This window comes from Ursus americanus, chromosome 8, assembly GCF_024610735.1.
Source record: "Ursus americanus isolate L20-20 chromosome 8, mUrsAme1.1.p, whole genome shotgun sequence".
Lineage (NCBI taxonomy): Eukaryota > Metazoa > Chordata > Mammalia > Carnivora > Ursidae > Ursus > Ursus americanus.
In genome coordinates this window covers 48,306,782-48,323,962 of record NC_142134.1, presented here as the reverse complement: position 1 = coordinate 48,323,962, position 17,181 = coordinate 48,306,782, and the positions used below count along the sequence as shown (strand labels likewise).

The window sequence follows — 17,181 nt, the reverse complement described above, 5'->3', positions numbered from 1 at the left end:
CTAATTCTGAGCTCCCACATCACTGCAAGGCAGCACCATCCTCGACAGACCTATTCTATGGTGTGGTTGAGAATCATTCCTGGAAGCTCAGCCCTTCCGAGGAATGGATGTGATATCTATATTATACTTATTAATAAGTTTTTTCCAGCTTAAATGATTTAGAGTGGAGTCTGCTATCTGTAGCTAAGACCTCTGCAAAACAGAAGGAGTTTAAAAATCATTGTATTTTCAAAATTTTCCCAGATTTATTACAATATGAAGAGTTTGAAATGAATATATTACTTTGCTAGGGCTGCAGTAACAAAGTACCGCAAACGGGATGGACAAACAACAAAAAATTTATGATCTCATAATTCTGGAAGCTACAAGTCCAAGATCAAGGTGTTGGAAAGTGTGGTTCTCCCTGAAGGCCATGAGTAAGAATCTGTCCCATGGTTCCCACCCACATTCTGGCGGTTTTCTGTCAATCTATAGCACTCCTTGCCTTGTAGATTCATCAGCCTGATCTCCACGTTCACGTTCACACCATGTTCTCTCAGCATGCATGCACGTCTATATCTCTTTGTCCAAATTTTTCCTTTTAATAAGGACACCAGTTGTTCTGGATTATGGTCCGTCCTAACGACCTCATTTTAACTTGACTGCCTCTGTAAAGACCCTGTTTCCAAACAAGGTCACATATTCTGAGGTACTGGGGATCAGAGTACCAACATATCTTTTCGGGGAGACACAACACAACCCATAAAATACTGCATACGATTTAACAAAAATTATAGCCATTATTGAAATAGTGGAGTAAATTTGTTATTGGTTTTTTGTTGTTTTTTTTTTGTTTTTGTTCATTGGTTGATTGTTGTTGTTGTTTTTGTTTTTGTTTTTTGGTTTTGTTTTGGGGTTTTTTTTTAGTTTAATAGTAATACTCAAATACTGAGTATTATTAAGCTTCCCAGTATGAATGTTAAGTACCAAATTACAATTATGATAAATATGGCTTGATAGTAGTAGCTATAAAACAGATAGCTTGAAATAACTAAGTTTACTTTACAACAAACATGCTAACACAAGAACTAAAAACAGAAATATTATAATGGTTCTTATATGACATAGAAATGCATCATTCCAGTAGAAGAAATGTAAATAATTACATTAAGCTACAGACTTCCATGCTGGACTTCTTAGCATATTTATTCATGGTTCCATTTACCAGCAACATCAACAACGGTTAACGAGTTTCATATTTTCTTGTTACAAAACAAATATGTATCTTTTTATCACTGTCTGTGAATCATGCTAAATCAACCCACCACAGGCCCACTTGACTGAAATAAAAAGAATGCCACCTAACCATTTCAAATTCAAATTCAGTCTTACTTATGGAATAGCTGTTGAAGGTGACTAGGAGAAGTCTTCATTTTAATTTGAGGATTTCTTCATGGAGAATGGGCAACATCTATAAGAAATATAGTAACATCTGGACTCTTGAATAGACATCTCACTTCTTCAAGTGGTAAAATTTCTCAGAAGATTCCGGTGTAATACAGAAGCCAAAAAAATTATAACTTTCAAAATACTGAGTTCATCTCTAAATAGGCAAGTTCAACAAAAGGTCAAGATAAATAACAGTATTGCATTTTTCTAAAACAAAGGTCATTATTCAACCACAGTTCAGAAGGCAAACATTTTTAATTGCCCACAGTGGCCATAGAGTTACACTAATGCTCCTCCAAAGAATTTTCATTTGTATACACACACACACACACACACACACACACACACACGCCTAGACACTTATGAGCAAAAATTAGTATGATATATAAAAAACATATGATCATCTCAGTAGATGATACAGAAAAAAAATCTGACAAAATTCAACATCTGTTCATGATAAAAAATCTCAACAAAGTAGGTTTACAGGGTATATCTCAACATAAGAAAGGCCAAATATGAAAAACCTACTGCTAACATCATACTCAATGGTGGAAAACTGAGAGCTTTTCTTCTAAGATCAGGAACAAGACAAGGATGTCCACTCTCATCACTTTTATTCAACATAGTATTGGAAGTCCTAGTTGCAGCAATCAGATAAGAAAAAGAAATAAAAGGCATCCAAATTGGTAAGGAAGAAGTAAAACTTTCACTATTTGCAGATGGCATGATACTATATATAGAAAACTCTGAAGACTCCACCAAAAAACTATGTGAACTAATAAATGAATTCAGTAAAGTTGCAAGATACAAAATTAATATACAGAAATCTGCTGCATTACTTCACACTAATAACGAAGTAGCAGAAAGAGAAATTAAGAAAACAGTCCCATTTACCATTACATCAAAAAAGAATAAAATAGGAATAAACTTAACCAAAGTGGGGAAAGACCGATACTCTGAAAACTATAAGACATTAATGAAAGAAATTAAAGATGACACAAACAAATGAAAGGATATACCAGGCTCATGGATTCAAAGAATTATATCATTAAAATATCCATACTACCCAAAACAATCTACAGATTCAATGCAATCCCTATTAAAATACCAATAGTATTTTTCATAGAACTAGAACAAATAATCCTAAAATTTCTGTGGACCATAAAAGACCTTAAGCAGCCAAAGCAATCTTAAGAAAGAAGAACAAAGTTCCCAGATTTCAAGACATATTACAAAGGTGTAGTAATCAAAACAGTATGGTCCTGGCACAAAAATAGACACACAGATCAATGAAAAAGGATAGAGAGGAAATGAACCCGCACCCATATGGTTAATTAATCTGTGACAAAAGAGGCAAGAATATACAATGTGGAAAAGACAGTCTCCCCAACAAATGGTGCTGGGAAAACTGGACAGACACATGCAAAAGAATGAAACTGAATCACTTGCATACACTACACACAAAAATAAACTCAAAATGAATTAAAGACCTAAATGTGAGACCTGAAACCATAAAAATCCTAAAATGAAACACAGGCAGTACTCTCCTGGACATCAGCCTTGGCAACATATTTATGGTTATGTTTCCTCAGGCAAAAAGAAAAAGAAAAGTGACAGCATAAGGGATAGTCAATGATATTGTAACAGCAATGTAACAGGACAGATGGTAACTATGCTTCTGGTGAACATAGCATAATGTATAAACTTGTTAAATCACTAAGTTGTACTCCTGAAACTAATGTAACAGTGTGTGTCAACTATAGTCAAAATAAAACATAAAATAAAAATGAACTATTGGGACTACACTAAAAAAATGCATAGAAAAGGAAAGCATCAACAAAACAAAAAGGCAATCTAGTGAATGAGAGAAGATATCTGCAGATGATATATCCAATAAGGGGTTAATATTCAAAATATATTTTAAAAACTATACAACTGAACACCAAGAAAAAATCTGATTAAAAAATGGGCAAATGATCTGAATAGACATTTTTCCAAAGAGAATACACAGATGGCCAACAGACACTTGAGAAGATGCTCAACATCACTAATCATCAGGGAAATGCAAATCAAAACCACAAAGAGGTATCATCTCTCACCCATTAGAATGGCTAGTACCAAAAAGACAAGAAATAGCAAGAGTTGGCAAGGATGTGGAGAAAAGGGAACACTTGTGCACTACTGGTGGGAATATAAATTGGCTCAAACACTGAAAAACAGAATGCAGGTTCCTCAAAAAATTAAAAATAGAAATACCATATGATCCAGTGATTCCACTACTGGATATTTACCCAAAGAAAATAAAAGCACTAATTCAAAAAGACACACACACCCCTATGTTTATTATGCATTATTTACAAAAGCCAAGATATGGAAGCAACCCAAGAGTCCATCAATAGATGAATGGATAAACAAGATGTGGATAAACAAGAATGGATAAACAATAGAATATTTCGCAGTCATGAGAAAGAATGAGATCTTGCCATCTGGAACAACATGGATGGACCTAGAGGGTATTAAGCTAAGTGAAATAAGTCAAACAGAGAACGGCAAATACCGTATGACTTCACTTTGCATGTGGAATCTATAAACAAAACAAATGAACAAAAAAACCGAGTCTGAAATACAGAGAACAAACTGGTGGTTGCCAGAGGGGATGTAGGCGGGGGGTGAGCAAAATAGATCAAGGAAAATAAGAGTTACAAACTTCCAGTTATAAAATAAATAAGTCACCAAGATGAAATGTACAGCACAGGGAATATAGTCAATAATACCGTTATAACATCATATGGTAACAAATGTTGACTACACTTACTGTGATAAGCATTGAGTAATATATAGAATTGTAATATATACAGTAATATGTTGTACACCTGAAACCAATAGAACATTGTATCTCAATTATAGTTCAATATGTTTTTACATGTTAAAAAAAAGAAGAAAAACACAGGGAAGAAGCTCACTGATATTGGTCGTGGCAATGACATTTTGGATGTGACGCCCAAAGCACAAACAAAAGCAAAAATCAAGAAATGGGACTCCATCAAACTCAAAAGCTTCTGCATGGAAGAAAATTTTCGCAAACCATATCTTAGAAAAGGGGTTAATAACAAAAACATGTAAAGAACTCATTTAACTTAACCAAAAAAAAGAGAACTACTTAAAAATGGACAGAACAGTTTTCCAAAGAAGACACCAAAATGGCCAACAGGCACATGAAAAATGTTCAACATCACTAATCATCAGAAATATGCAAATCAAAACCACAATGAGATACCACCTCACATCTGTTAACTGGCTATCACCCAGAATACAAGAGACAACAGGTGTTGGCAAGAATGTGGTGAGAAAGGAACCCTTATACCTTGTTGGGGGAATGTAAATTGGTCCAACTACTAAGGATAACAATATGGAGGTTTCTCAAAGAATTAAAAATCTGCCATACAATCCAGCAATTCCATTACTGGGTATATACCCAAAGGAAATGAAAACAGGATTTTGATGAGATATATCCCTGCCCATGTTTATCACAGCATTACTCACAATAGCCGAGAGATGGGAAATGTCTGGAAATGTCCACCAATGGATAAATAAATAAGAAAAATGTGGTACATACACACAGTGTAGCATTATTTAGCCATGAGGAAGGAAAATATACTGCTGGTTGTGACAACATGGATGGACCTTGAGCATGTATGCTAAGCAACGTTAAGTCAAACAAAGACAAGCACTATATGATATCACTCAAATGTGGAATCTTAAAAAGTTAAACCTGTAAAAAAAAAAAAATGGAGTAAAATGGTGATTACCAGGGGATTGTATGGGGGGGGAGCACAAAGAGAATGATGTTTAAGGGTACAAACTGTAACCAGCAGTAAATAAGCCATACAGATCGAAGGCACAATATAATGAATACAGATAATAATATTGCACTATAATTATGTGATGTGATAAATATTGCTACATGGGCAATCATATTACAATATATAAATGTATCAAAGTAACACACTATACACCTTAAACTTAAAAATACAGAAATCACTGGAATTATATGTATGAATCCTTACCCTCCACCTGCAAAGAGACAGCCTAGATGCAGCTTTCACTAATCAGAAGAAAAGAGGTCAAAATTTGGGAGAATTCCCTCTGAATAGCTGTGAGCATCTGCTTTAGATCTCTCTGCTTTCTTCAAATACCTGGACTTTCAGCAACTAAAAAACTTATATTCAAAATGTGTAGCAGAGTTTCAATAGGAGCTAATGAGTTGAAAGCTAACATCGTTTTCTCAAAATTATGGAAATATATATTTAAATCCAATTTCTAGCCTAAAATTTTTGGCCAAGTGCCCAAATTCTGAGCGATATTTGAGCCCACCTGGCTCTGTGACAATTTGTTCTCTTGCACAAAATTGCTGAAAATCAAAGCTAAATGCATTCACCAGAAATAGAAATATAGAGTATGATTAAGAGGTGCTTTGCCTAAATACACGCCGTAGTTTGAGACAATAACCAGCGAATACCAGTATTCTTGTTAATTGTGTCAAAATTGACCAGTGACCAGCACTAAACCTAGAAATGTACACTTTTTTTTCCTAAGCAATGAAGAACCAACTAGAATAAACTTATTTTAATAATATTTTAACATTGATTTTATACTTACTAGGTCAATATTTTTTTGTAAAATTTCACTAATAATGACGGGAACTTTTCAGAGCAATTTGAATAGGTATTATTATCAATGTCCTCAAAAAGAAAAAGAGAAGAAGTCTGGTGCTAAGAATTAATAATGTAGAGAAATGGGATTAGTTACATGATCTGAGGCCCTAACATACATTGAGCATTTAATTTGTGCCTGCCTATTATTCTTCTAAGTGTTTTACGTGGATTACTTCATTTAAACCTCACAACAAACCTCTGAGTATTATTGTTTCCTCACCTTCCCTTCAGGAGGAAGATTAAATTATTTTCCCAAGATATCAAAGCTAGATCCAGAATTTGTCAAGGACTCTGACGGAGAAGTACTGAACTATTCAAGGCTTTTACTTCTTCAGAACGAGAGCCATTAAACACACTACTCCTCTCCCTATTCTCCTCACACAGAAATTACAGCTGTCTAATTATACAAAATGATGAGAAAGAGTGATATATTATGAATTCCATCTATGCTCAAACTCTGGTTATTTTAACTCATGAAAGAAACGGAAGTAACATAACTGAATGCTTAAATCACTCACATTTTGGTGACAAGAAGTCAACACGATATATTTTTTTATTTATATTCTATTATTGTATTTAGCTTACTTTTCCCCCCAATGTAAATAGAGTTTAATAGGAGAATGCTTACAATATGGTGCAAATAACATTCTAAGTTTAACTGCTGTACAACCATTGGACTAAATTTGGTGAATAAACATTGAAATAATGAGCATCCTACCAGTATCACGAAGTGTGTGCTGTTATTGCCAGCAAAGCTGATTTATTTTTATTAACTATCTTGACACAAGGTTAATGAATATAAGTAAAATTAAATTGCAATACTGATCATAAAATAGTAATATCTGTTAAGTGTATTTTAAGGTACCTTTTAAAAACTAAGAGTTGAGATTGCGATATAGAGTTAACCAGATACTCACTTTTGGAAATACTGACAAGTACAGTCAAATCATTTCTGACCTTATATTACAGCACTATAGGGCCTGACTATGTCTGGAGATAGCAGCCACTCTCCATCTGAGATGTTCTGAAAGGCAAGTACTCAGCAATCTGGTTACAGAAAGTCTGCAGCACAAAGCATTTGACCAACATCCTTCATATCATTTAAATACGAATAAACGTGTGTGGGCATCTGTGTGTATGTTTACAATGCTAACAAGTTCATTCATAACATTATTCCAATCTGCCTCTACTTTTGCTAACACTTTACTTATTTTCATTCTTCATAGGTGCCTGTGTAACAACTTCTCACGTCTTTACTCCTGCCTCTTGCTAATACACTCATACCTACTAACATAATTCACAATTACACAAAGTTTACTGAGATCACCCATTTAAATGCAAGGTCTCTTTCATTCATATTTGTATGCTTTGTCCCATGGTGGTGTAGTCTGGTAATGGCTCAATAAGTTCAATTTAAATTGAAGTGATAGGGACGCTTGGGTGGCTCAGTCAGTTAAGCAGCTGCCTTCATCTCAGGTCAGGATCCCAGGGATCCTGGGATCCAGCCCCACAGGTCCTGGAATCAAGCCCCGCCCTCTGCCCCTCCTCCCCGTTTGTTTTCTCTCTCTCTCTTTCAAATAAATAAAATCTTATGAATAAATAAATAAAAGTGATACTAAATCTTAATTCAGTAACAACCTTAATGGAACCGCCAACATCTCTAGTTCATTCATTAATTTGCCCTCTTTTTCAAAAAACAAATATTTGTTGAGTGCTTAATGTGTACTAGCCACTCCACTGCGAGCTGAGAACACAAAAGTAAGACTTGGTGTCAATTTTCAAGGACTAATGCAGAAGATCAAAATGAAATGAGATTATCACATGACCCAGCAAAGCCACTTCTGGGTACATAGCGAAAGGAAATGAAAACAGGATCTCAAAGAGAGATCTGCACTCCCATGTTTATTGCAGCACTATTCACAACAGGCAAGATATGGAAGCAACTTAAGTGGCCATCAATGGATGAACAGATACAAAAGGTGTGGTAAATATCCAAGGGAATATCATTTAGCCAAGAGAAAGAAAGAAATCCTGACATTGGTGACAATATGGACACACCTTGAGGGCATTAGGCTGAGATAAGTCAGATAGAGAAAGATAAATACCTTATGATACCAATTATATGTGGACTCTAAGAAAAAGTTTGTAGAAACAGAATAGAATGGTGGTTACCAAGGGCTGACAGATGGGGGAATGGGGAGATGTTGGTCAAAGGGTACGAACTTCCAGTTATCAGATGATGAAGTTCTGGGAATCTGATGCACAGCATTGTGATTATAGTTAACAATACTGTACCAAATACTTGAAAGTTGTTAAAGTAGGTCTTGAACATTCTGGCCACAAAAAAAGAATGGTAATTACATGATATTGAGGTACTGGCCAACACTATAGTGGTAACCATACTGCAATATATAAATGTATCAAATCAACATGTTGTATACTTTAAACTTACTAAATGTTGCATGTCAATTATAGCTCAATAAACTTAGGAAAAATGGGATCTATCAAGGAAGGAATAAAGAGAGAAAAAGGAAATTACATATTGTAGGAAATGTAGTAAGGACCCTGGACCTAGGCAAGGGCAGAGACTAAATGCAAAAGGATTCTACAGCAAGGCTTACTCAGTGTTGCATGACTATGATACCAAGGAATACACTTAAACCCAATGGGTTAGGATACAAACTTATAAATAATATAAGCTCAGCATAAAATACTTCATCTACTTTTGTTTTTGAAGGTGAAAAATACAACTAGCCTGGTAGGATAATTAGATTTCATGAAATGCTCCGACACAAAAGTGAATGATGGGAAGTTTACAGCTGATAAGCACAAGACGTGTATATTCAAGTCAGCAGCTAGAGAGTTTCACCATTACCCTTAGAACTTGTAAAGTAGTCAACTTAACCTGTTAGAGTAACTTTGAAAACCTATGACTACAGTTATTCTCATCTTTAGGCAACTCCTTTCAAAACCTCCCACGGCACAGCCTCTCACTACTAAAAGAACGAACTCGATTAGAAAAGCCACCAGCGTGTCTTGCAGGACAGGACCTGCTACTAAATGCTGACAGTTTACTCAAATACCCTGAAGTTAATTCAAAAGAGGGCTTAAAAACGCACCTGGAAATAAATATAAATTGAAGGGTAACCTAAAATGTTACTTTCCAAGTACTTCAAATACACATTTATATACAATACATATTTTATATATATAGAGAGAGAGACAGAGTCAATCTCAATACCCAGCTGGTATTTAATACTGTTTTGAACTTAATTATACTAAGTATATAATTTAATGTCATTAACCAATATCCAGAACCAATAGGCTATATGTAATTAACAAAATTGATTTCAACGAAAATAGCCTCTTCATTACGCCACCTTCTAAAAAAGAACATGTAAACATATAAAATGAGTTCTAATACACAAAGTGGAAATGAATTTTCTATAGAAAAGGAGTATAGGACTATCTTAGCACTGTCTAAATATAAGTCAGTTTACCAAACTTATAACTTATAAATATTACTTGTTCCCCCAAAAAAGTGCTGAATTGAGTCAAATGGTTTGTTTTCTTTAGTTTAAAAAAACATTCATAAATATGGCAGCCTTATGCAATAAAAATTAACCCTTTTATCAAGTAAGGACATAAAATATATATTTACTGTATTCTTATGGAAATTTAACATAGAAATATTTGATTCATTCATATATAGTTCACACTACCTTTTTTTTTTGCTTGTAGAGCTAAGTTCTAAGTACTCAGTGGACATTGAAATATACTTGTCAAATTGATTGCATGAAACAGGTATAATTTTTGTATGTTTAGGAGGAAGGGCTTTGAAGTAAGACAGAACCATTCAAATTCCATCTCAGCCCCATATAGGCCTATGACCCAGGGATGTTATTTAACCTTTTCAAATCATAGTTTCCTAACTGGAGTAGCAGGGAACCAAGCTCAAGGAATGTTATGAGAAGTAAATAAGTGATGTGTATTTAGGTGTACAGTAAATGTTCTTTTTATTACACGTCTGTATTTTGAAAAAATAATCAACTTTTTTCCAAGCTTACAGGGAAAATATTTAACATCAACATTTATTTATAATTCTGTCTGTGGCAAAGGACATGTATTATACTTTTATTATCTAAGATGTCAATAAAAATGTTAATGTCATGGGGAAAATGTCATTAAGTATAATAAATGTACAAAATAAAACAAAGCATACAAACCATTTGTATAGTACAACAACAATGACTAGAAAAAAGACTGGAAGAAAATAAAACAAGATTTTATTAGCAGTTACCGTTGGTGATCTTTTAAATTTTACTTTTCTTTTACAAAATTCTTAAAATTGCATGTATTAGTTTCATAATCAAACAAGACCTACTTTTAAATGACAAGCTGACAATCATTTTCACATTTTTAACTAATGCCAGTTAATAACTCATGACAGTAGAATAGATAATAATTGATGCTTATTTTCATACAGATTATTTCTCTTTTTTCCAGGGGATTTTTTAAAACTAACTCTCACATGCGTACACACACACACACACACTGTGAGTTCTGGCAATCTAAGCTACAAAAGAAAAAGAACTTTGTCAATAAAACTTATAATGTCATTTAGTCTTTCAGCCTCATAATCTGAACAACAACTGACCAATAGAAGCTGTAGAGGTAGCAGGGAAAGCTAAAGTCATAACCCTATAAAAAAAAAAAAAAGATAAAGTTTAAGGGCGTCTGGATGGCTCAGTTGGTTAAGTGTCGAACTCGATTTCAGCTCAGGTCATGATCTCAGGGTCTTGAGATCAAGCCCCAGGTGAGGCTCCAACCTCAGGGTGGAGTCCCCTGGAAATTCCCTCTCTCCTTTTGCCCCTCTCCCCTCAAATAAATAAATAAATCTTAAAAAAAAAAAAAAAAAAAAAGATCAAGTTTAGAGACAGTACTATGCCAGACATAAAAGTTTAATGCCCTTAAACAGGAGCCAATGCCATAGCACAGCCTCCAAACTTTTTGCACCCCAAGGTTTTTGTCATTTTCTGTCTGCTTTATTACTTCACCTATTTGCATGAAATCAGGATGTTGGTGTTTAAAAAGTTACCTGTGCCTTTTGCTTATTGACTCAAAAGTCATTCAGTCATGTGGTTGCAAAAGAAATTTCACATTACAATTATAAAAATAACTAGTAAGTCTTTAGGAGGAAAAGAACTATCTTTTTAAAAAATAACTAACAAAATTCTTTTCCATACAACATTTGGTGATAAAAGTAGAAGCACTTTTAGATTAGAAAATAATATAAAATAATATAAAATTTTAAAGGTATGCATCTAAATAGAATAACTTTTTAAAGATGTTTGTTAGAAAGCTTTGAAACAACAGGCCTGTTAACATAGGACTAAATAGCTATTTGAATATTTTTAACTCAACTAGCTATCTTCAACCCACCACAGTCAAATAAATCAGAATAGATTTGAAAGAGTAGATATAAAAATCCATTAAGACAAATTAGAATTCACAGCTAAGTTCAGTAATAGCATTAATTCCTAGATCTGGCACTCTCATACGTCACAATAAGAGATGTATACCAAACTTAAAGAAAATCAAGTGCATCCTGGAGGAATATATACTTTCATACCAAATATTACTCAACCAACATATGGAGTACAAAACTGGAAGCATTTTAAGGTAAGAGCAGCACTACCATTTGTAAACACCTGATTGTGAGAAATAAAAGATATATATATATATAATGTTTATTCTAACTATAGCTGGTTTACATATCACATGCCAAGCCTATAACTATTTGTTGTGAATGTAGTACAATGCAATATAAAATGCCTGGTCTTCTAGATATAGCTAAAAACAGTCACAAGCACACTTAACAGACACCACCACCCAAAATCAACTCTGCTTTCCTTCAAGAAAGGACAATCTTCAATATTAAAAGAGTAATATGGAATGGTAATATCATTAGTATAGGTTGCATAATCTGAAAGACTTGGTAAAATAATGAGTTAACACTGAAAATAGATAAAAGTGTCCATCCAGCCAAATGAAGTTGGTATTAAATGTTTAATAGCCTGTATATAACCTTGAGCATTGGAACCCAATGACTTGGATACAAGCACTTAAGGAGATAATGAATCTAGCTCAGTGTTTGTCAGAAAATACTACCAAACTTTCAAGTCCTAGTAGAGAGCATTAAAACACTTCTTGGCCCTGAATCAGAAAAGAATTCTGTTGGAGTTGATCCAAAAAAACTAACTTTAGTATGACTGGCAAACCTAGGTGACTAGAATCTGGCCTGAAAAGTCCAAGTTCCAAGAAAGAACTTGTGATTAAATTGGTCGTGTCAAACTTTTGAAAGTTTATTATGCTATCATTGGATTGCAAAATAATTTTCTAATTAACTTTATTTTAGTGTATAACATGTATCAGTCATTTTAAACACCTTTTAAAGTTCAGGCTGTGGGTGAAATTAGTGGCATGAAAACTGTAGAACTGTAGTTTATATACTGGAACATCAGTTTCAGCTTACTTCCTCTCCCCTTTTGCCCCTGAGTTTCCGTACAGATGGGAAGAGAGTGGCAAACGGTTCAGCAATCCCAGACACTGCCATTTGCCAAATGTGTGATCTTGGCTATATTATTTATTTCTTCTGAGTCTCCATTCCCCTACCAGTATAATGGGGATTATTATAGTACCAATTTTATGGTATTTGAGAATACATGTAAAGTCCTTAGACCAGTGCTTGACATATAATAAAAGCTTAACAAATGTTAGCGGTTACAATTATAAAGTCATATTATACAAAGTTTATTATTGCTGTCAATATTAAATTTTAACTTTTGTTATGTAATAAGTATAGTCGATTTAATTACAAATTTTGTTGAAAAAACTGTGTCAAAGGGGAAATAAAAAATAATAAGACCTCCTTCTACCTCTAAAACAGAGTGGACAAACAAGCTCATCCATTCATTTTGTTTTTATGAATAGCACCGATAGTTTTCTTAAATATAGACTGCTAAACAAAATAATTATACTCTGTATACTTATTACCTAAGCTGAAGGGAATGGAAATATAAAAATTTCACAGTGCGGTTTCATTCACTAATATTAAAAGAAATGCTGTGCAAAATAATCTGTGAAAATATGCTACAGTCTATATAAAACATTAAATAAATGCATATACAATAGGATTCAAGATAAATTTTACATCACAAATTGGTTTTATATTGCATTTGGTTAGTCAATGACTAGAATACCACTTCAAAAGAACATTACTTAACCTGGGATTGTGTATTTTCCCCCACGGAATAATCAATGAAGAAGGCTTTAGGTTGCTTAGAGTTCTAGGACTTTTATGAATGAAGTTCATTAGTTATGTGAGTACTCTGCACATAGTTATTTGTAATACAGATATTTTATTTTATTTAACACTTCTTCTGGCTCCAGAAGTTAAATATCCTAAATTCCAAATATCTCTCAAATTACCTTATTAGTTAAATCGCAAGAGTTTCCCACTGCAATAAACTATTTTAAGGGCATGTTTTCATAATTTAGAGACAACCTGTGTTCTCTTCATAATCAAAGTAAGAACATGTTCAAGTCCACAACTCTCTAGGGGAAAAAGAAAGGCCAACACTGTGAAAGATTCCAAAATGCAAGAATCTTAACCATTGAGCACTTATGCTCTTATCTTCTCTAACAAAAACCTCTAGCCATAAGAGAGTCAAAAGTTTATCTCATCTTCTAAAATGCTTGGAAATATACCCACGTTGGAATGACATAAATGTTTAAGAGCTATAATGCTAATTAAAGGTCCCATTGATAAAGGATAAAATGTAAACGGTGATGCTAAAAAATGCTTTAATTACTTAATATATATTGAAGAGATTCCAATTTTATATAAGCAATAAAATACCACCTTCCTTTAGGCAACTTTTCTATCAAACTTGAAGCTGTGCAACAAATAATACTTTGATATAATTAAGACAATTAGATTTTTATCTCCCACTACAACGAGCACTTTCTTTGTTTCTCAGTGAAGTGGTTTTCACAGGAAATTCAGCACTATTTTAAAAAGACAATCTAACACTAAGGCCCACTGTGCTGTGTTTTGTCATAGCTCCAAGGTTACTAGAACATAAAATGAGCACCTTCCAATCAAGCTTGCACCTGTGCAAAAAAAAAAAAAAAAAAAAAAAGTCCTTTCCACTTCTCCAGTCAAAATAAAGTGCAATAAATTGTCTAGTTCCCAAACGGTGACTGAATTACCTAAAGAAATAGATACAATTAAAGCTGGTCTGTTTCTATCATAAGCTGTCTATGATAATTCTCCCTAACTCTACAGGCAAGTTTTAAAGCTTCTTGTGTCATGCCAAAGAACAAACGTTTGCCAAATGATGTTCCTGCTGCCATCCCAGCTGGCTTTTCATTTGTCCAAATAGCTCTCTAGTTGTGGCCCTCCTCATTTGATAAGCGCACTGATTACTGTGCGGGTCCCATCCCCCCAGCCCCAGTGACACTTGGTGTAGTCCTTGAACTTGATCCACAGAGCCCCCACCCGAAGTCGCACTGCAAAAAGCACCATGTTAAATGCTTTCCAAATCCTCACCCTCATTCTCTCATTTCAGAAAACCACTGCATTTCGTTCCCGCTGGGAAAGTGGACTCAATCCCCCTTTTGCACCTGAGGGGCCCAGAAAGGAAACACAATCACATACACATACACACATACTCACACGCACGCACGCACAGGTCCCTTCCTAATCTCCAACCCTGAGAGCAGAAGACATCCACTCTCGTTCCCTCCACCCTCCGCTGTTCAAAACACCTAGCAGTTACTGACAACTGGCGTGGGGGAAATCAGGTTTCTGTGAGTCGATGGACACCTCTTTCCCACCAGCTGCTCTCACGCCCCGGCCCCCTGAGGAGCTCAGGAGGCAAGGTGGCCACTTCTCTCCTTGTCGCCTTCCGAAAATACCCGTAATTGTAAGCTCCTGCGCCTGACCCGCACCAACTGGAGATGATCCTGGCATGCGCGGTAATGCCTCCGTGCCAAACTGCCCTCTGTAGGGACACCACTGAGACCCACATAAGTTATTGACCCCCAGGAATTGCGTGGAAGCAGAGAGAAGGAAGAGGACCTATGCGCCCAGCTTTGTGCTCGAGTCTTCCCCCCCCCCCCCTCCGCAGATGGGAGCCCAGCGCCTCCAAGAGCTGGGCAGGGTGAGTTAAGAAAGAGGACTGGTTGGGAACCGCGTGCTTCCGAGTTGAAGAAGACGGGAATCGATAGGGAGATCACAAGGAATGAAACCGTAAATTTTGACTGCAGGGTGACGGGGCTGTGCAGGGAAAGCCCCTCGCACTTAACTAGTTAACCAGCTCCCGCCCGGGACACTGGGCCCGTGTGGGTTCCAACCCGGCTCAAACCCGCCGCGGGTCGGCGAAGGGGCGGGGAGAAGTGGGAAATGCGGAGACTGGGAACTTACGGAAAAAGATGTACTCAGTGTAGCTGCTCCAGATCTTGTCGTCGCGGTACTGGTTGACGAAGGCGGCGGTGCCCGAGGAGTTACACGCCACCATGTGGAAGCCAGCCTCGGACAGGCGATCGAACGCCTGCTCCAAGTAGGTGAACTTGAGGTAGAAGCGGGACGTGTACTTCTCGGGCGGCCGGTCAGGGTCGCGGCTCTCGTTGAGCGTGTCCCCGAAGACCTCCTTGGCCAGCGCGATGCGCCCGCACACCATGATGCGCGCCACACGCCGGAACTTGGCGTCCGCCTGGTTGTCTCGCACGGTGGTGTAGGAGCCGCGGTAGCCGAGAGTGAGGAAGCCCGAGCGCTTGTCCGGCGCACCGCCGCCGCCGCCGTGCGCTCCCGGGCCCGAGGGCGCGGCTGCGGCCGCCCCACGCAGCAACAGCGCGTCGCTGCTGCCCTGGGAGACGTTGTCTTCCAGGTCGCTCTGGCAGCCCTCGTCGTTGAGTGAGTTCTGCTTGGTGACCTTGGGCGACAGCAGCTTGACGAGATCGGTGAGCTGGAAGTACTCGGCCTCGCGCAGGAGCCGCTCCTTCTCGGGGAAGTGCTCTGGCAGCGCGAGCTGCTTGTCCCGCAGATAATCCAGCACGTACCTGAAGAGGAAGCCGTCCCGGTCGATGAAGAAGCGCGCCCGGCTGTCCCTGGGCAGTTCTCCTCGGCGTCGGGCGCCGCCCCGGGGGCTGGAGGGCGAGAACATACTGGCCAGAGTGCTGTCCGGGACGCTGAGCAGCGTCGAGTGCTTGGTCACATAGACCTGGCCTCCCACATTGAGCTCCACTACCTCGGGGAAGGGCGAGGGCACACAGGGCCCCGGGGCGGCGGCTGCAGACGCGCCCGGAGAGCTGGACGAGACCATCTCGCTAATGGGCAGGATGGTGCCGCCGCCACTGCCCGTGTCCTTCAAAGCCATGGTCCCCCTGCCGCCGGCCAAGTGACCCGGGAGAGCAGCACTTTCTCCTTCCCGAAGCCCGCACCTTCCACCGTCGGCAGCCCTCGGCCTTGGCTTGTGCCTGGTGCGCCCTCGGGCCGGGCGGCACGTTCCTTCGGCCGGGGCGTCCCGGTTCACGGCTCGGGGCAGCGGCGGCGGCGGCGGCGCCCGGGCTCCATCGGGGGAGCGAAGCGCGGGAGAAGAGCTCCGCGGGCGCCGCGGCGGCAGTGGAGGCGCGAGGAGGAGCGGCTGCTCCTTTGGGGTGACGGCAGGGAAGTGTGAGAGAGACTTGCGAGAGGCTCTTAGGCAGCCGCTCGGCTCCCCGCGGGGAGGGCGGGAGGAGGGGCCGGAGCAAAGAAAACTCGCCGCCCCAGCAGCTTGCAAGCGCGCAGCCAGCCCCAAGCGCGGACGGTGGCGCTAACTACTCCTCGCAGCCGGGGAGGCGGCACTGACGTCAAGCTCCGGACTGGGACCCGAGCCACAGCTGTCATTTAAAGAGATAGGCGCCAGCCGCTGGCTGCGGGGCTCCGACGCTAGGGGGCGGGGCGGGGGCCGAGCTGGAGGAGAAGCTACTTCGC

General features: G+C 38.3%; 1 protein-coding gene across 1 annotated transcript in view; it reads right to left on the bottom strand.

The window, feature by feature from the left end:
- KCTD8 (potassium channel tetramerization domain containing 8) overlaps positions 1–16,954 on the bottom strand; it is a 235,493-nt gene extending 218,539 nt beyond the window's left edge. The window contains exon 1 of the mRNA XM_045815971.2: positions 15,634–16,954. Coding sequence (XP_045671927.1) covers positions 15,634–16,585 — 952 coding nt within the window. The 5' untranslated portion in view covers positions 16,586–16,954. The remainder of the gene's footprint in view (positions 1–15,633) is intronic.
- Between the last annotated feature and the right edge of the window lie 227 nt (positions 16,955–17,181).